Here is a 21,106-nt window from a genome sequence, read left to right as displayed (position 1 = left end):
TTCCATGGCAGTGTGGGGATACCCTGGCCGGGATGGGACCCCTGCCCTGCCTGCCTGGCCCCTCACTGATGCTCACTGGGCCCTGCGCCTCCTGCCTGGGGGTGACGCTTGAATAAGGAGCAGCCAAGCCCCCCTGGAGCAGCACGGAGCTGGGAGCTGTTGGGCCTGGGCTGGCTGTGGTGTGGCTCTCCCCTCCTCCAGCCTCTCTCCTCTTCCCATCATCTCCCTTCCCTAGCTGACACAAGGGAGAAGCCAGTCCTGCTGCCTGCCTCGGGGTCTAGGGAGGGAGCTGGAGCCTGCCTTGCAGCCTGGCTGCGTGCCCTCAGCCCTGCAGGCAAGGAGTTCGGTGCGGCTCCAGCAGGCGGTGGGAGCTGGGTCCCGGCTGAGCGGGCAGCGGCAGCGCACCCAGGGCCTCGCTCCAGCCCGCCCAAGTGCCACATGCCAGCATCGGCTGCTCATTATCCCCCTGAGACATCAGCTGCCCACCAGCCCCCGCTGTGATGCGTGAACCAACCCCTCGTGCTGGGCTGGTGTCCCCTAAACTGGGCAGTGCTCAAGGCAGCAAGGCCGGGGGGAAGCCCCCTGTCCTGCCCCTCTCGCTGGAACTGTTTTCTGCTGCCAGTACAAGGGGTGTTTCTCCTACCAGCTCCAGGGAGAAGCCTGCTCTTTTCCCAGCCGGCTGGCTCCTTCCTGCTGCCAGCCTGCACATGCCAGCACAGTCTCCGTCTGCACCTGCTTCCCAGGCCAAACCTCATGCGCGGGCAGAGCTCCCGTGCCGACACGCTGCCCACCCGCACATGCCCGCCTTGAGCAGGACAAGGGCACAGGGTGGCCGCAGACCAGGAAGGCGGAACTGGGGAGAGCGGCACCTCCCAGGTCATCCCGGCCACCTGGAAACACGATAGCCTCCTCCTCCCAGCTCACCTACGCTGCAAGAGAAAGCCACGCTGCCAGCCTCCCCTCCTTGTTCCCAACGTCAGCCAGAGCCGGGCAGTACTTGGAGATAACTACACCTTCATGGGTTTGAAGGCTGGGTTGCGGCCCCACACAGCATCCTTCATCCAGTTCTGAGCACAGCACACGTGCACACAAATAACACCTCCTGATTCAACCCGTAACGTCCTGGCTTCCTGCGGGCTGCTCCACACCTGAACCTTTGCCAACTACTCCACATCTCCTCCCTCGGCCAAGGTCTGCCCAGGCCCATAGGGCCCGTGGGGCTCAGGTGCGACAGCTCTCTCAAGGCACTAGGGGATTGTTTCCCTTTGCTCAGCGACCTCTCTGGAAAGTGGTTGAAGGACAGGTGAGCCATCACTGTGAGCCATCCTAGGGCCAAGCACATGTTGGAAGCCTGAGATGCTGAAGGTTTGTTTTGGAGGCAAAACCACATGTTAAAAAGGCTCCACCACTTGTCCTGGTATCTTTAAGCACCAGACTGAGCCAACTCTGGATTAATTACATTATGCCATGATGAAGGCTGTTGCTAGGTTACAGCAACTGGTCCCTAAGCCCATCCTACTGCAGGATTTCCCCAGAATCACTCATTTGCGAGCTCAGGGGCATCCCAGAAGGACAGGCAAGCACTAGGATCTCACAAGGAGCAGGGCCCTCAACTGCAGGGAAGCTGCAGACAGCACGTCCATCGCTCATCTTGTCCCCGGCCCAGCCACCTGCCTGCCCTGTCCTGCACCGGGTCCTGTCACAGTCCAGCTGTTTGCCCGGCCCTGCAGCACCTCCAGGAGCCTGCACAGCTCTCTGCAGAGCAGGCTTCCTCAAAAGGCACCTGCAAGTTTCCACATCCATTTTGCATCCTGATAATACCTGAGCTTCAATAACCTAACATAAAAATGTTCCCACCCGAGGCCTTGGCAAGCCAAGGGAAAACATGCTATGATCTTATGGGAGCAGCAGAAATAGGGTGAATCTGAATCCCCCGAAGTGCATGATCATTGCACTCCTTGCATTTGGCTTGTCATAAATCGTAGGGAACGATGAAGACCCAGTACACCAGTCAGCCAGCTGCTAGCTGTGAGTCCGCCGCAAGAAACAGCTGTGAATAAAGCCAGCACCATCCCAGGATGCAGCAGGAGATGCATTATATGGGAACCATTAAGTACAAGCCCTGGCACGACCTCATCTGGACTGGCACAGCCTCAGAAAGATGAACTCAGAGTGGAGCTGGTGCCAAGGACGGCCGCTAGAACAGCCAGGGGACAGCTTGTGCGGCAGAAGAGAGGCAGAGCAGGGATACGAGCCCTGTCCGCACAGGACTGAGGAGGTGGAGCAGTATTTAAACAACAATGCTGGCAAAGGAACAAATAAGCAGAAATAGGCCAGGAATAAAATTGGATGGCAATTATCAGACAGCTCCTAAACCTCAAGGCAGAAGACTGACGTACAGCTTCCTGCATGGATGCTGGAAACTGAGCTGTTTTGGAGATGGCTGGCACTGCCAGGACCAGTCCGTCTGCCCTTGTGGTAATCTTCTACCTGGTATTTGACGAAGGGATGGAGGAAGGCACAGGCTGGGTATGGAGAAACCTGGTCCTTTCAGCACAGACTGTGCCACGCAGGGCTGGGTACACGGCTCGGCAGCAGTGATAAGCAGCTTGATTCACTTGCAGGGATGAGTTTTGTGACTAACACAGATTAACACAAGCAAGAGCTTTAGCAAGCAGGGATGGCCACCTGTTCTAAGGAGACTTGGGCCATCAGAAGGATGCTGCGAACACGCTGCCCTTGCACTAGATGAATCCGCAAGGAGACGATGTACAGCCACAGAGGAGTCAGACAGCTTGAGGCCATTCAGGTGCAGGTGAGCTAGAAGGTCCTGCCCAAACTGGCTCCCAGCTGGGGAGCCACGGCAAAGTCTGCACACAAGGCACACTGCAAAGCCTGCAGAGATCAGAACATCGGCTTGCTCTCAGAATATGACTTCATTTGTGTCTTGCCACAACAGCTGCATCAAGTCATATGCCAGAGACTGCCAACAGTGACAGGAACTGCTAACCATAACATAATTTTACCATTTCAGCAAGGAACGAAATTTTACCATTTCAGCAAGGATAGCAAGGAACCCTCCCCAAAATAAATGCTGGGCACATAACTCCCATTCACATCTCAGGTTAGCAGCACAGCACCAGCTATCCCAGGTAACCATAACCCTGTTCACAAAGCAGATGTCCAGACTCCCCCAGATGCCAGGTAAATGCCAAGTCCCCTCTCCTCCTGGACCTGTGAGGCAGCCCAATGCTCGATGCTTCAAGCAAATGGAGGTTGCAGGTATGACTTAGTCAGCAGCTGAGTGATCCTGGCTGGGAAGATACAGGGGGTGGGAACAGGACCTTGTAGTTACCTCTCATGACTTATCATGGATGGTTTGGCTTCAGATGGGCGCAGTGGAAACCGAGATTTAACTGTACCATGTCAGAGCACCCCAGGGGATCTCAGTCCCACAGCAGTATGGAGGCAGGGGAGCAGGCAGTGCAGCTTTCAGACGTGTGCCTCCAGTAGCAGCCCTCGAGGCCAGGGCTGCCCTTGCTGTACTCGAGAACCAGGCCCTTTAAACCGTCAGACTACACAAATTTGCACTTCTCCCTCCTGCTGCTCTCTACCAAATCAGACTTTACGCAACATGCGGCTCTGGCCAGAGTTAACCGCAAGAAATTGCAGCTCCTCAGCCTTAAGGTCTTGATTTTTTTTGGATGACTGATAAACCCAAACGGATAAAAACAGATACACCGGTAACTCTAGAGATACTCACAGGATCTATTTATATCAATGTGATCCTGCAGAAGCTTCCCCACAGTGACAGGCACGTACACATACTTCTTATATTTAGCTTATTTGAAAGACTGGACATGGGTGAGCCCAACTCAGACAAGGTCTATTTCTTTCTCGCCTCACTTACACTTACCAGTGCTGGATTACACCTTACTCTGTAGCTTTAACTACTTCAGCATTGCCTGGAAAAGGGATAAATCTAAGTCTAAAAAATGCCTTTTTGCTGCTATTCTTCTCCACACTCCCACTTTACCCGCTGGATGGGATTTCTCTGGCCTTGCAGTCAAAGCCAAAATATGCCACATGCCCTCCTGGCTCTCTAGTGTAAGTAAAGAGAGCTCCCACATCTGCTTCTCTTAAAGGAGAATTTTGGATCACAATGACTCATCTTTGCTTGTTTTTGCCTCAGTTCCTTGTGCTGACACTGAACCTGAGCTGCAGGGAGTGTAAAGGCTCCTACTGGTAGTCAAATCTGGCCCAGGTGAAAAACAAACCAATGCCAACATAAACATTTCTAGGGGGCTCAGCGCTTGTTCAACCTTCTGCTAACCCATGAGCTGCGTTTGCACGGAAGCTGAGCTGAACAAAAATGCCCTCTCCTTTATGTGCTGTGTGAAACAACAGCTCTCTCAGGACAGACCTCAGATTTGGGAAAAAAAACTCATGGTTTTTAAGTTCAACTTTTTCTGAATGATTTTTAGTTTAGCACCCCTTTCCACTAAGTGTGAGATTGCAAAAACGTGAGGTCGTGACAGAAGGCTGTCCTTCTGTGAAAGGACCCTGGAGGGACAAGCAGCTCATGGGCCTGGGCAGACACACCTGCAGTGGAGAAGAAGATGTACAGAGGCAGTTGTACAACAGAGCTTTATAGTCAGAATGGATTGTACCAGGTTTTTTGATGCAAAATGGAACATGACCCAAAATCTTTACAGAACAGAAGTGCTTTCAGGAACACAGCCAGCTGAAGCTTGAACACCTGCCTACCTTCTCACAAGAGAGGCCACAAACTTTGGTTGCGTCAACTTTTTCCTCTCCAGGCGTGCAAAGTTTGAATTGTCCCATGTGATTTCCCCACAGTGTCACAAGAAATGTAGTAATGTAGAGAAATAGTGAATGCTAATGGAAAACAGACCTGAACAATATACTGCTCATGCAGCAAACTCAGTTCATTTTATAGGGAAACAGTTACATGTGCACTTTGGGGGCTGGGGAGAAGAAAAAGAAAAATAGAGCAGATAACTGCCTGCTGTTCAAGACAACTCTGAAGTGGACAATGGATCAAAAGAACACCTTGCTTTATGGGGATGTAGTAGCAAATCCCAGCTTGGATACCACGGTTGACAATTCACAACAAAAAGGGGAGGGAGAACAAAACCAAACCTCAAATCAACCTGGGTGCAACAGGTTAATGGAATGCACAGAACCTGGGGGGAGCTTCACTGTCCAAGCTGCAAAAGGGACCCAGAACCAAAACAGAGGCGGGTATGGAGAACTAAAAAACTCCACCAAACATGGTGGTGACTCACTGAGACACAGGCAAGTGTGAACAGCTGGCCTGTAGTGCCTATCCAACTGCAGCCTGCACTGCTGAGGAGGCACCAGTCCACAGGTCTAAGTTCAAAGCAAAAATTAAAAGACTTCCCAAACTCATGGGATAGGAGAAGGCTCTCCAGTTGGGGCAGGGAAGGGCAGCACACTGGCTGCTGGGAGGCTTGGCCCAGTAAACACAGCTGCGATATTGACAAATTGGCCCAGGAAAGGTCGTCTGAGCTACAGTGGTCGTTCCTCTCAGTGTAGAGAGGCAGCCGCTGCTGTACAGCCTGACTGTAAAATGCCTGAGAAGCAAATGCCTTGCCATGCTAACACTGCTCTGTAGACAGTTCTGAAGCTCTGGATATCTTCATTTCCATGAGAGTCATGTCCCTGAGAGGTACCAAAGGGAGGGGGTTCTAGTGTATGCAAATTCAAGGGTGGGAAATGCAGAAAAGCACTGTTTTTTTCCTCTCTTTTTCAAGTTAGCTTTGCACTTTGCATTGCTTTCCCAAACTGCATAGCAGCTTACATGTAGTGTCTGAGACACTGGGGCCACGGAAATCAATGGGGCTTCATGAATTCCAACAGCAGCACCAGTGAGTGCTAATTAAGCTGCTGTGCAGAAAGGTCCCTTTCAAAGGACTCCAAAATCACACACGCTCTCTCTCACTCTGGTCCTGTAGCTGCTGTTTTATAGAGCTGTATCATAGCATGATCTGCTTGATTTAAAGCATCAGCTGCTGGGTGGAGCAATGGCCAATACCACCTTTCTCATTAAAAAATAGGAAGCATAAAAAGTTAGACTTGAGACAGGCGAGCACAATTGCGTTCATGCAGCATGTTTTGTTGCACTCCTCTTAACAAGACAGGAACTTCAGGTGTGCAGGAGTGGCATATAACAGGGGTGGAGCTGGAAGCAGGTCCCTTTCACCCCCCACACCCTGCCAGCTACCAAACAGGGCATCTCTGGAAGGAGACAAAATGACAGCCTGGAAGCGGGCCGGGGAACCATGCCCTAAACCTTCCCCTTACTCAAGTACATCTCAGCTGCATTTTCTTTGTGTAACGAACACACCAGAACAGCACACACAGATGTAAAGCTTTTGTTCTGCCAGATCTGTTTTGAGTGAATACATGGCAAAAAGCTTTACACATCTGCATCTGTCCTGGTGTGACTCGTAAGAAAAGATGGAGACAACCATGACAGAAGAGTCCGCTGCATGTACAGGTAGCCAGCCTACAGCTCCTCATAGTCCCCACCTCCTCGTGGCTTGCTCACGCTGGCTCCTCCTCCAAGAAAAGCCTCCAGTTCATCTATCTCATTGTTTTTCTCCTTGCTTCTCTTCTTCTTTTTCTTTTTCTCCTCTTTGCTCTCCTCCTTCTCTTTGCTCTTCTTGTGTTTGCTTTTCTTTTTCACAGACTTCTCCTCTTCCTGCAAAATGAGAAAACTGTAATTAGTAAATCCTCTGAGCATGCCAGTAACCCAGCATATATCGCCCTGAAACTTGGCTCTAATGGGAACCTTACTTAGGGAGAAGCATCTACCACCAAGGCTGGCTGGGACCCTTCTGTGAGTTGGACAGAAGAGAAGAAAGACCATCTGGTTTTTATGTAGCAATGGTCTGTCAGGCAGTTTGTGCCTGACAATACCACATTACTGGACAAGCAGAAATGTCAAAGATGAAGCCTCCTGCAGACTTCCCTCGCTGTCTCTGAGATTAGCTCTGTCTGGGATCTCCCTCTGCTTGGAAAAAGCCATGGGGCTATAACAGACTCCAATCAGCAGAGATGCATTGCTCTAGTTAATCCTACATTTTACAAACTCACACACTGCCTTTTTAAAAGCCAACTGTTCTGAAAGTTTGCTTTTAAGCTGCAAAGTGGTTAATGGTCTGCAGAGCCCATGGAGCACAGCTCTGGCTGCAGGATGCCAGAATGGAAGGCAGTCCACCTGGTGCACAGAGCACACTGTAGGTAGCTACCCCTTTCCTCGGCTGCTAGACAATATGGCAGATCAACTCTGAGGAATTAAATAGTACCTCTTTGCTTTTCTTTTTCTTCTTCTTTTTCTCCTTAGAAGCATGTTTATCTGTTCAAATAAACAAACAAACAAAAAATATTGTTTTAAATCATCGCAAACCACAAGCCATGTGATTCTGCCCTGACCCTATTTCTCAGAACAAAATGCTGTCCTGAAGCCACATGCAAAGGCAATCCTTATTTCTCAGGACAAACTGTGACCCCTTAGAAACTAACACAGGTTCCAGCACCAGGTCCTAATTTGACTAGATGTAGCTAGCTTAATTATGAGCATTATACTGTCTATTTTATTTTGTGTTATGAACACCTGGGTCTTCACTCTATCAGAGCCACTGAAGAAACAAATACAGAGACCAGACCTGCAAACTGGTCTAAAGGCCAAACTGGGCACCACACTATTAATTCCCAAACTGAAGAAGAGCTACGGGGAACAATTTGCCTCTGGCCACTTAATACTTGAAGGCATATGGAAATCCCATTGGAGCAGACTAGCAGGCTAGTACTCGTTGTTCAAGCTGCGTATGGAAATTATGTCACCCTGAGGCCAAAGTGCCACTGTTGCAGTTCTGCTCTACAGCAGTGGCTATTTTCACTGTATCAAATGAGCCCCAGAGCCCATCACTGTCAAAACGTTTGTCCCAGCTTATCGTGGCTGATAGCTCAGCCACTGATTTGAGTGCTGAACTTCCACTGACTTTGCACAGACTCCTTGAACAGGAGAGTATTTATTTGGCTTTACACAGGAGGCTTTGTAGCTGCACCACTTTTCGCAAGGTGGTATTTGATACCTATGCAGTCTTCCCCTCAGTTGATACATAAATGCAAGTCAGCCATGGAGAACTCTAATTGCTGGTCAAGCTCCAACTGACTGGGTTACCGAGGTATGTTTTTATACTTATCCCAGACAGAGGAGATAGGAGGAACCCACACTGGATTATTAGAAGTGCTAAACGGAAGTTTAATTATTGACCTGGGCCTCTGCAGATACACTTCTACCTATTCCAAGTTGTGCTGCTCAGCAACAAAAAATCACAAGCCAATGAAACCATCACTGCCTGTAATACCTTACTTACACTTCTGTAATAGCTTTTCAATGATAAACCTCACTTAGGTTGCTGCTGTCTCCCCTTAAGTTTTTAACTTTTCATCTTTCTGGGTGACATCAAGGACAGACGCTTTGCAGCAATGCCAAGAGAGCAGAAATCATTTGCACAACTAAAATTTGTTCCCTCGGGGGATTGGGGGAAAATAAAAAGCCCGAGGAGTGCTTAGGTTATAACCAGAAACTCACCCCAACTTTCCCCGAAGTAGAAGAGGAAACTGGCAGGGTATGTCAGAACATTTTGCTCACATTGATCCAAATTCTTGAGGAGGTGGACACTGCAATGCTGAGCATCAGTTCCCAGGCATGCAAAGTTAAACAGGAAGCCTTACAGAAGCAGCTCATGAAAGATGTGCTCCTGCTTCCAGCTGGGACAGAAATAATACATGGCTTATGCCATGGATGAGCCAAGTTCTTCCAACCCCCATGGGGAAAAACATAAAGTTATTTATGTTGTGTTAAACCACATTAAAGACTCACACAGGGCACTGCATGAAGTTGCATGGTATTTTATTTAGTGCAAATTGGTTTGCTTACACCCTGGAACCACTTTGGGAAAAACAGACACCTGAAAAACAAAATCAGCAAGAGTGGAAATGTGGTGTGACCGTTACCTTCTTCACTGCTCTCCTTGGGACCAGTTTCTTCCAAACCCAAACCAAAGAGATCTGAGTCATTTTTCAGTTTAAAGGAGTGGACTGTTGATTTCACAGGCTGGGGTGGCTTTGCCAACGAGGCATCATCATCAGATATTTCAGAGAGATCTTCCCGGACAGGGAATTCATCCTAGAGACAAGAACAGACCGACAATGCAGACAGGTCTTTCAAACAAAAATCTCTAAATATTTTGTATACAGAGATGTCAGCATGTGCGGAGGAGGGAAGGAAATGGTAGCTGAACTGAGCTGTTATTGCCTGAAAATCAATGACTATGATGCTGTAAGCTCTGTCTATTTCTTGCTACGGTAAAATGGCTAGGTAACATTGATCCTGGAAAGCACACTGATAACTTATCATTCATGACACCAAAATCAAATTCCTGACATAAAAGGATTAAATGAGACTTTCAACTGTGTTAGCTCAACAGCACCAGCCTTCACTTGCCCTGGTGAAGCACCTCTGTTTTGGGGAAAATCAAATCTAAATAGCTGAAAACAACTCCAGATTTGACAGACAAAACCTTTCCTGTGTAGCTCTGGGGGGTCTAGCACACCAGAGGCAATATGCAGCAGGGCCAACAAAGCAGTCTGTGTCTGCAGAATAAATCCATTCATCAAGTCAAAAGGGAATGTGCTCCCAGTGCAAATTTTCGTCTTCAGTGCGGGCAGAAACAGAATGCTGCAGAGACTGGATATCACCCCCTAAATCCTCTGCCTCTCTGCACAATGGGAATGGAAATGAAGTTCAGTATTCTTCTGTACGTGCAACTAATCCTCTTCAGAATTTGTTAACCTTTTTCTTTATATCCTCCAAACTGACCATAAACACCTCACTCTGCTGATGATTTAGGCAACGTTCCCCTCCACCTTGCTTAATGGCAGTGTTTTTACTGCTTCCCCTTACCCGTACACCTTGTACTTGAAAAGCGTTCATAAGTTGTGGGGCATCTCCCTGAGACTGCTGCAACAGCAAGTTCTCTCACAAATCCCATTTCTCATCATCATTTGTTACATGTACCATCACAGTTACAAAAAGTAAACTTACTCCAAATAGTTTTGCTTTTATATTAAGATGCCAGGAAAAGCAGGTACTGAAATGCTAAGTGAATGGAAAATTACTTCATAAAAAACAACATGACCCATAGCCACAGTGAAAGAAACTGGGACAGCTGTCTTTACTGCAGGTTTCTGGAACGATGCAAACATAAAACACTTCCAAAAAAAAGCTGGCCTAGACACTTAGGATACCTCAGAACAGCAACTGTCCATCCCAAATCATGATTTTCAGTTCCTACAGAGATTGCTCTGCTGTCTGTGAGTGCAGATCACTGAAATCAGGAGTACCTAGAGTCACAGCAGCAAATTCTTATGAGCACAGAGAAGATGTTTGCATTATCTCCGTCTTTAACACACGACAGGCTAGGGACAGGAGCTGAAGGGACTCCTTAGCTCACATACATTACCGACATTTCACAGCTAACCTGGCTGTAATGGAAAGATTGCCCCTCTTCTTGGGTAGATTTTCCTACTTCTGTAAGGAGCTTTGCCAAGCAAATTTGGTATGGCCTTTTGATTGCTGCATTGACTCTAAGGAGCTCACTTGTCCTCTCTCTCTAGCATGCACACGCTTCTACACATTAAACTTCAGGTGAAAATCCACCAGCTTAGTATTTCATACCTTCCACACTACTTGACTGACCACACTCTGGATTTACTGAGAATAAACAGCACATTAAAATCTGTGAGCACAAACCTTGCTGCTGCATGGCTTCACCAATCACAGCGTTAGTGGGTTTGTGCTTAAATCAATTTCTTCAGGTTGCTTAGCACCTGACTTGCTGTGACTGCTGCTGAGAGACTGGCAGAGCAGATGAAAGCTCTGCTCAGTGAGATGCCTCAACACTTCAAGTTCAGCTCTGCAGCAGTGCACAGTGACTCTTGCATGTTATTTACCATTTTCTTCCTCTGGCTGTCAGATTCCTCACTTTCAAAGTCTGGATCATCCATAACGAATGAGAGCATTTGAGTAGCTATTGGTCCCTCTTGATCACTGTCAGACTCCTCAGGCTTTTCCTCTTTGACCACTTTCAGTTTGAGAGCATGTCCTTTGCTTTGGGAAGTGGTTTTTGGGGCCTGGACTGCTGCTGGGGTGGTGGCAGCAGCTGGCAGACTAGCGTTGAGCTTGCTGCTGCTGTTTCTTTCAGACACAGAATGTGAAGGTAAACTGTCAGGAGGCTTCGGGTCAGTTGCTTTGGTCAGTACTGCTTCACTCTGTGGTTTCACAGAATTTCTGGAAGACCTGAGAAGAAAAAAACAAGTTGACAGAGCCTGTCCACACCACCATTCTGTGATTCTGTGAAGCAAAGCACGACGACCAATTAATAGCTGAACATGCCTCAAGGGCTTCAATGTGCATCTCAACAGGAGATGTAAGAGATGTAGCTCATCCTACGTGTGTGTGTATGTGCGTTTGAACACACAGTACTCAGATGGCGAAAGTATTTCTGGCAGTAAGTCAAATGCTGAATGTTCTCATGTCTCTGAGGATGCTGACGTACAGGTGCCTGCATTGATGGGCCAAATCCAATCATACTACCCACAGCGTATGGTATGTGGAGAATATGATTCAGTTCATCGTTCTCCAGCACAGGATGTGGTGAATGACTTCCACTCCCACTGCAAGACTTGATACCTCTGTCCTCACACTGCTATTAACTTTCAGGAGCTCAGTTACAGTCTCTTGTTCAAACTTGAAAAAAAGGCTGGGCCATTCCCAAACAGAAATGTACCAGCGACCAAAGAAACACAGTGCTCGAAAGCACACTACTTAGGTGTGATGAAGCTGTACCATAAGGACAGCTGCTAGTACCACAACGCCCCTCAGAAGGTGCTGCGTAAAGCAGTTCCAGCTCAAGTAAATCCAGATTCAACTTAAAGATGAAGGAACAGGCTCCAGAGATACCATGATTCCACAGAGCTGCACAGAAGTCAATGGCAGGACTGAGAAGAAGCCCAAGTTTGCCAGCACAATCCCACACTTCGAGATGTGCTTCGTACCTTTTTTTTCCATGTTCTGTGTCAATGCTTTCATCAGGTATGAGTATGACATTAGAGTCCTTAACTTCTTCCTCCTCCTCACTGGATAGGGTGATGTTCTCGCTGGGCACTCGCTCTGTTGCCAGCACAGGTCTGCTGGGGATTTTGTCATCCAGGTCTAGGTCGTCCTGGAAACCCGCCACCATAGGGTTCCCCCCAGGTGCCTCTCCATCACTGCAAAGTAGACGATGATTAAACACAGCACCCTGAAGACATGATAGGACAGACATGCCTCCCCTTGAAAGCACAGTGCCACTTGCCATGCTTTTAGAGCCAATTTCAGGCCTACCCTTCCTCTGTCCAGGGCAGCTCCGCTGCTGTCTTCCTGCTGCATGCCCCCAGCCCACTGCCCCATTCACGCTGGACCTGCTCCCTGTGGGCTACAAGGGTGACACAAGCCCAGTACCAAAACACGTCACAGAAGGATGTGTCACACAGTGGCTTTTACCACTCAAGGCTAAGATGAGTAAGCTTCAGTGCTGTAGAGCAGCCTGTTTCTTCAGCAGGGCCTCTATCAGAACATCCCTGGTCCCACATACAAGGATCAGCCAACTGAAGAGTGGGAACCGCCTGCCTCGATCCCCACATCCTGTAATTAAGCCTGATCATATACTGCCACTACCGTGGAAATTCACTTGCAGCTATTAGCTTCTTGGAATGATTTCCGTTTCTCTGGTGCTCCCTGAAGCAGGCAGCCATTTGGACACCATAACCATGCTTTGACATTTCCCAAAATAAATTAACCTAAGGACACACTTTTAGAGCTAAGCGTCTGCCAGGCTCCATGAATGCAATACAGTTATGTATTCAGAGTCATCCTGATAGAGCTTCACAGCTGAAATTACCAGCTGAAGGGTTCTTGTCTGGATTTCCCCAGGACTCAACAATTTTAATACTTTCTGATGGATTTACTCAGGTCAGGAATACAGATATTTTTCAGTCTCAGCTGATGAACCTTTGCGTTACCTTCCCCCATTCTATTTGCTTTATCTGCAACAGATACTCAGTTCCTTCCTGACAATCTACTGTATATGATACCCACTCCACCGTCCTTTTGACTCGATATGGACTGTACAAACACAGCATTCATTTTTACGCAGAGGCAAAAAAAAAAAAAACAAAAAAAAGGTTATGGCTTGAAACAGATTAGATTTTAGAATCACGAAAGGAACCACCAAAAACTACAATCCTTAATCTGGCAGATGGTGCCAGCAGCCAGCCAGCACAAAAAGAGACAGTGGAGGATGCTGTGCTGATGGGATAAGAAATGCCAAGGCACTAACACAGTCCACCTGACTGTACTACTCACTTGGGCTCTTCTTATGGCCAGTTACTTTTTACATGTTAGTTTTAAAGAATACTGTAGCATTTGTGACACAGATAGTGTAGCATTTGTGACATAAGGGGCACTAGGCTTATCACAACGAGCACAGTACTTTAAGAGTGACTACAACTACTGCTTGTCTGGGTAACAGCATTAAGATCAGGACTAACATCCATTCCCTCCTGCTTTCCATGTTGAGTCCTGAAATGCACCTCTGCCTTCAGGACTCAGAGCTCAGCTCCCAGCTAAGCAGAGGCAGGCTGCTCGAGAACCCCTTCATCATTAACACTGCTGCTCTCATGCTGAGCCAGAAAGGAGGGACACAGCCTGTCCCACACAAAGGAGAAGAAAAGTGCTGTTCAAAGCAGCCTCCAAGTACCACACTGGCTGGAGGAATTACAAGTGAGAGATTTCTGAGGTACGTGAAACACTGGCAGTGTTTTCTCTAGAAATGTGCTGAAAAGAAAATGGAATCACACCCTAAAAAATGGCAGCATATTATCTTGAACAAGTGACACTGTATTTCTGTAACGTCACCACTCTACTAAGCATAAGAAATGTAAGACTGTTGCTATTGCCACTGTCCTTCCACTGCACACCATACGCGACTTGCAGCCTCTAAAGGATTCCCAGTTTGAAGAGAACATCTACGTGTGTACGCACACATGCGAAGTGGGTCATCTCCCTTTGCAGTGAATACGCTGCCTCCATGTATAACTTCCACACAAATCGTCAAGCGGCAGCTTAAGAGCAAAGCAAAGAAGTGAATATATGTCAGGAAAATCACTGCTGCAGTATAAACAAGGCCTGACAATGCAAAATTAGTACCAGCTTGTAGTCCTGAGATTCCAGCTGGAAGGAAGTCAGAGCATGCAAAAACAAGCACATTGCACCACTCTTGCCAACACTTGACACACTGCCAAGCCTGCGTTAGTGTTGAGCCAACATGTTTGCAGGCACAGGTACCCACCAAAAATGACTATGCTCGCGGAGGTCTGTATGAGTTACTGACCAAAGAGCGCACCAGGGTTTCCTCAGAGCAAGCCCTCCATCATGTGCATGGAACAGCCTCTGGTGATGAAACAAATCCTGCTGCAGTCTGAGCGTATGCTCTCAAACCTCGCTGGACAAGTATCCCACCAGCCCTGCTGTACAGCTAGTGGATCCAGCGCCACCAGGAGCCATCAGAATCCTTTTGCCACATCAGTTTTTGTGGCTACAGATAGAGGAAAAACCCAAACTCTAATAAAGCAGATAAGCTGAGGGAATCACATGCCACAGGGTGAGTCTGCATGGCTACATTCCAGGAGATGGGGGTCTTCTAGTGTGCACCACAGTGCCCTCAGGTCTCCTTGCTTTGTCTAGCACAACTGGATACCACTATGTATAAAACAGAGGCGATAAAAGCAAAGAACCAATTAGAAGTCCTTCAGACACAAGACATCTAATCAATGCTTATGATAAATGTCTAGTGACACGGAGAAAACTCAACAGGAATCCTGTTAGCATCAGCACAAACTCACTTTCAAATAGACACCTGCAGCTTATCCACAGACCCAGGACAGCCTGAGCCAGCAGGAGGGAGGAGGGCAGTCTGGAGTCAGACTAGCTCCTCTGATGCAGTCACATACACACCGGCTCTGAGCATCAAGCTAAAGAGCAGCAAAGTAAGTTCTGAAGCAGCAAACTGGAATAATTGAACTGCCTTCCTAATCAACTGCTAAGGAAACTGATTTAGTGAGTTCTCTTTACTGCAGGCTGGAGAACCATAAAATGCCATTAAACAAAGCGCAGGACTCCATTAATCTCTGCAGATCTGCACTGGGATTTAGCTATAAGAACACCAAGAGACATCAGTACATGTTGAAAGTTTGAGCAGCTGTCTGATCGTCGGGCAAGAAGTTCTTTGCTTCAGAGACACGAGCTCTTTCCTCACTGCTAGCATGCTTCAGAAAAAACATTTTTTCTAACATCACTGCTCTGCGTCAACTCTTGCTCCATTGATTAGAGAGCTGTTATGGAATACCGAATGGGAGAAGTTCACATAACATCACTGAAAACAATAACCCTGAATTCCCGATGTAACTAAAATGCATGAGAAATATCAAAATTTACAGCCTCTTTTTGAAGCTTAGAAAGGAAAAGCAAACAAGTTCTTATACATGGAAGCAAGCGCAACACTGAGTTCAGGACACGGTTCAGTTACACACCACCCTGCTTCTAATGACAAGAAGTAGTAACTACCTCTGCTTCATGTACGACATGCACTGTGCGCTAAGGGCTTCTCCTATGAGCTAACTGCGAGACTCCTGCTTACAGCCAATAAGGAAATACATCTTATTCAGGTAAGAGAAGTAAGTCTAGGAATATTTAACACAAAGCTCATTTTCCTGCTCTGTCTTGCACGGTTCTTCAGGTTAGGAGATTACACTTGGTCCTAACACACCCAGAGGAAATGCTGGCAAGCTGTGTAAGCTTAACACTCAGATCTCTGCTTTAAAACGTTCAGGAAACATGAATGCATCTCTCTAGAACGTTCTTAGGCTTTGTTCCTCACTCAGATTCAAGGGGGATGCAACTTCTAGTATGTCTGTTTTTTAAAATCAATGACATCTCTATTAGGTTTCAGCGGTTTCACAGAACTGTTGTGTTCTTTAGGTCCAAGATAAATATCTGCAGCAGCAGATTTTGTTGCAACTACAATAATCTACTTATTGCAGTAGAGGCTAATTATTAGAGACGGTGCTTACAGAACTCTTATGCTGCTCCTGGGCACCATGGGGTTGTAACTGGGATCCTCACTCAAATCTGTTATTGCAGGTGATGGACAGAATCACATACCACAGCTCTGAATTTCAGCGTGCCTGGTTTATTGTGGTAGGCCCTTTTTGACAAGAAACAGAACGTAACATTGCCAGACAACCAAGAAAACTGTGCAAACTACATAAGAAATCAGAGCAAGACACGGATGCCATGCTCTAGAGAAGTATCAAGCACCTGAATTCTCAGGGATGCGCTGCAAGGTCTTCTCCCAGAGAAACAGAGCTATTCTAACAGTACATGATTACCACTGTTCACCAAAAGATGAAGCTGTGACTGAGTGTCCTCTCTGTGCCCAGTGGAAGCCCAAAGGTATCTCTCTTTTTGCCCCAACCAGCTTGTATGCCTGGAAGGCTACCAAGACTGGGGACAGAACACAGAAGGGCTTCATAACAGATGAGAATGTGACAACTCTACAGGCAAGGAGCAGAGTTCATTACACAACTGCTTGACACGTTTGGATTTTATACACCTATTTGCTTCCAATAACTGACGCTTATTAGAAGAGAAGCCTGTGCTAAAGATCCAGCATCCTTCCCACAGCAAGAACTGTGGCTAAAAAGCTCTAAGGGCACTCCAGGACCCAGTCCTTCAGCAAACCCCAGGAAGGTCAGGCTTGGCTCTCCTGACATCTCTTTGTTAAACACAAAAATAATCCAGCTTGGCCACAGCTGCAAGCAAGATACTTTGTAGGCCAGCACGTTTCTAGCAACTACTGTTTTTTTCTTATTTTCATTTTTTTTTTAATTTTAAATAAAAAACATCTGTGTGTTCTACTGTCATAAGGGATGGTGATTCAGGCTGACCTGCATTAGGCAGGCACTGAGCTTCACACACAGCACTGATTTCAAGTTGTTGTGGTTGAACCAAAGAACACTGAATCATAACAAAGATGTCATAAGATGCAGAATCCACATTCACATACAAGCTGTGTAAGTGTTTAATTACTCTCCTAGTTAATCCAGTGGTGATGACAAGAGGCAGCAGGCATAAACTGTTCTAAGCAGATGGATACAGAGCCTGAGAGTACTCTTGGGTCACCTCTCAAATGACAGCCTGCTTTCAGACAGCCTTGCTGAACATCCTCTTGTCAGAGCAGCTTGGTATATCACAATCCCTTTCCTAGATAAAAAAAATGAAATCCAGGAGAAAAAATAACAATAAAAAATAATAATAAAAAAAAGAAAATCCAGCCTCCACAAGTTCAGCTCTCTCCCATCTGAAGGATACTGGGAAGGGACATTAGAAATGGACAGAGGAACAAGAAGACCTTCCCTAAGACTTTTCTGCAATCTGCAGGCAAGCATGCAGAGACATGAGCAAAAGAGCACAACCACCTCCATCCTTCCTTCCAGAATCCCACTGAGCCATGGAGTGCCCCCAAGGGTCCTCCAAAAAACACAGTCCTCCTCATAATGCCTCCAAAATGGCAGTATCAGGCCATGAAGGAACCTGTCCATTCTTCGGGCCTCTGCAGCGGCAAGTTATTCAATAGGCAAAACAGAAGAATCCTGCATAGTGCGTCAAGTTCCATAAGGAAAATACCTCAAACGTTTCATCACATTGGCTAGAAGGGAAAACCCTTCCTGATACAAAGCAACCCATTGGTTTATCACTGGTCATGAAAGGCAGACAGCAAAACCAGGAAGGTGATAACTAGCTTTTACTGCCGTTTTTCCTGCTTCCCAGGAAGTAGTGTGTATCATTAAAAGGGAGACAGTAACAGACAGAAAGGAGTAGGGGCAGCTAATTGCTAATTGCTCTGCAGTCCCTTTCTGAACAGCTGTAATGGGTTAGCTAGGCCTGAGCAATTATTCAGATTGCACATCCTGGTACATCCCTGTCTTGCTCTTGCTCCACCCTCTTTCCCTTACCTTTCACTATCGATACGGTGTTTAGTCTGTAGTTTCCCTTTGTCCTTCTGTGGAACTGAGTCTTCTAGAAAGCTGTGATCCAGGCTGTCGTCAGGAACAAAGTCCTCCACACTCTGTACTTTTGTAGGGGCTTCAGGACGGGGAGGAGGAGTAGCAGCAGCATCTGTATTAGCAACAGTAGTTGTAAAACACTGAGTTCACCACAAGCAAGACAGAATTTTGATTTTTACACACCTATCCTGTCCAGGGCCCCCTTAGCACACAGATAACAGCCACAAAGCACGACCTCAGCTATGCAGCAAGGGAAGAGGAAAGCTATGAACAGGATACAGAAACCAGACCAGAATCTCACATGAAGTCATTCACAGACCTCGTGCAGCCACTGTGGTTTACAAAGCACAAGGTTGATCCAGCCTCCTAGATGAGTCTGAAAATCTCTTTAGAATGGTAGCTGATTCTGCTGTACAGTGAATACCACAACTGACTATACCACAACCACATTTTTGTACTTAAACTGTATGCATCACTCCTGTGTTATGTCCCTTCATTATTCTTACCCCTTTTCCAGACTGTTCAGTTCGCTCATTCACTTCCTCTTGCTGTAAACTGTAACCTAAACTGTATCTGTCAAAGGCAGGATTGTTCATACTGTGCTTTTAAATGCCCTATGTTACCAAAAGCTCAAGAGCTACTGCAAATAAAGATTTGCTTTAACACAAATTATGTGTAGAGACACCTTTACCTATTGTCAAGGTATCAGGATGAAAGACACTTGAAGTCTAGAGAGATTAATATTTTCAGATTTGCAGTATTAAACCTTTTTCTTCTGCTTGGACTGCACTTCACACCTAGACTCTTTTGGGTGAGCAAGCTTTCTATATGAATATAGATTTTGCCCTAATAGCACAGCTTTCAGTTTACTTCTGCATACGAACAGCAGTGTTACTAATGTCACTGAGTGTCTTTGGTGTAAGAAAAAACATGGCCAAAAGAATTACTGCTGCAAGACTTCAATGGAAAGGTTAAATAACAGCTCCCACAGAAAACACCAAGTATTACTTTCTGATAGTGATTTTCAACTGCTTTCCAATTAGCTAGTCCCTAGGCAGGTTCCCGTAGAGGTGCAGACCCTTGGCACACTACATAAATATAACAACAGATCAGTTTTTCCTTGCTGCCTTTTGCAACCCTCCTAAAAAGCATTCCAGAGATCCCAGGACTGCAGGCCACAAGCCTAAAGAGGTCTTGAGCTAGATTTGGTAGTAGACCACTAGTCTTTTTTATACATATCAATATGACCAATTTTTTTTGCCAACAAGGCATTTCTAACATTTTCTCCTCTTTTATTGTTTGTTTGTTTGTGGATAGGAAGAGTCATAAACAAACTGGAATGGGTGTACTGTGTCATACCTGGTAACAGATTCAGGATGCAGAACATTGTGTACAAATCTAAAACTGAAAGATTTCAACATCTGAAACTGCAAACCATGTTCCCAGCACCTCCTCCTTTCTTTCTGTGGGTGTCTTGAGAGCACTGTGAGCTCTAGGGATTGACAGTTTGAGAGGGAAGGTATTTCCAACGGGTGATTCAAACCATGTCACGCTAATAATTTTTAGGCAGTGCCAGCTCTGCAACTCCAGTCAGCTTCACAAAGAGAATGTGACAGGCAAATTAAGGTCCAGATCAATAAAAATGAATGCAGCAAACCTCTCAATGCTTCTGCCCTGCAACTTCATCTAGCCAGGGTTTGGACCGAATGCTGTGCCACTCTGCTCCATTGTTTACCACTGCTAAGGAAGAAATCAAGGCGGGCTGCTCTCCTCCTCAGACCATCTTCAAAGGAGCTTATTTCCCTGGAGGGGAATCCATTGCAGAGCCTGGACTTACGTGATCATTTCTGGCTGAATAACCTTTAAAACCAGCACTCTGCTGCTTTCTGTTAAGACACAGGAGCCCCTTTGAGCTGCCAGACTTTTGTGAAGACAGTGCTTCAAATAGCTTCTCTAATGATTTTTCTTGCTATTCAAGAGGCGTATGCGCTCCTGCTAAGAAGCTGACAGTTATTTTATTAGTGTCCCCTGGGTGCTTAGTACCTTCCTCATGAAGCACACTACAGCCCCTGTCCAGCTGGCTGGACAGTCCCTGTCCAAGTCCAACACAGAGACAAACAAAACGCCAATCAGGAGAAAAGAAGCAAGTGACCATGTAGCTCTCCTTGGACGTGCTGCACACAAACAGGGCCTGGGTTTCTCAGACAACTGTCTGCTTGGCCTCTCACTGCGGAAAAGCAGAAAAGAAAACAGAGAAACACCCATGGGTGACACCCTGTCTAGACCTACCTGGCTGGGGAGGAGAGGGGTCTGGCGCAGGAGATGTCCCAAACAGACGTGAAATGATGCTGCGCTTCGGAGGCGGGGCTGCAGCTGGAGGTGCTGGGGAGGTGGTAGCTGGCAGAGGTGTATGCGGCTGCTGAGCCTCAGGTGCAGGCACTGGTGAAAAAGATGAGGGGGGTTCAGGAGAGATGGCAGAGCTTGTGGAAAGCGGCTGTGGTGGCTGTGGGGTGCCAGGGCTGGAACTGCCTGTCGATGTGGAACTTGGAGGTACTATGGGTGACTGGGAACCAGAGGAAGGGCTTTGCCCATTAGTTGTCGGTGGTGACGTGTGTCCTCGACTTCGGGCTTCCATCATTTCAAGGAAGCTGCAGATAAATTACAAAGATAAATTACAAATATAAGTAATGGAGAAAATATGCTCAACAGAGTACAACGCTGTGCTGCTTTGGCTACACGCTGAGCTGGGAGGGTACAGGCCTGCTTTCAGAGCTGCCACAACTCCCTGGGTCATGATAAATCTGGTTCACCCAGGTGTGCTAAA

General features: G+C 46.9%; 1 protein-coding gene across 2 annotated transcripts in view; it reads right to left on the bottom strand.

Moving 5' to 3' along the window:
• Window positions 1-3,975: 3,975 nt before the first annotated feature.
• Window positions 3,976-21,106, bottom strand: part of RABL6 (RAB, member RAS oncogene family like 6) — a 59,070-nt gene continuing 41,939 nt past the window's right edge. The window contains exons 9-15 of one of the 2 annotated variants that reach the window (XM_035564680.2): window positions 20,572-20,930; window positions 18,232-18,394; window positions 12,175-12,387; window positions 11,071-11,416; window positions 9,073-9,244; window positions 7,356-7,405; window positions 3,976-6,748 (exon numbers count right to left, since the gene is read on the bottom strand). In XM_035564680.2, coding sequence (XP_035420573.1) covers window positions 6,554-6,748; window positions 7,356-7,405; window positions 9,073-9,244; window positions 11,071-11,416; window positions 12,175-12,387; window positions 18,232-18,394; window positions 20,572-20,930 — 1,498 coding nt within the window. In that variant the 3' untranslated portion in view covers window positions 3,976-6,553. The remainder of the gene's footprint in view (window positions 6,749-7,355; window positions 7,406-9,072; window positions 9,245-11,070; window positions 11,417-12,174; window positions 12,388-18,231; window positions 18,395-20,571; window positions 20,931-21,106) is intronic. The other variant, XM_035564681.2, reaches the window with a different exon arrangement.

Source organism: Cygnus atratus, chromosome 19, assembly GCF_013377495.2.
Source record: "Cygnus atratus isolate AKBS03 ecotype Queensland, Australia chromosome 19, CAtr_DNAZoo_HiC_assembly, whole genome shotgun sequence".
NCBI lineage: Eukaryota > Metazoa > Chordata > Aves > Anseriformes > Anatidae > Cygnus > Cygnus atratus.
The sequence above is the reverse complement of the archived record's forward strand: the minus strand, read 5'-3'. Positions and strand labels throughout refer to the sequence as shown.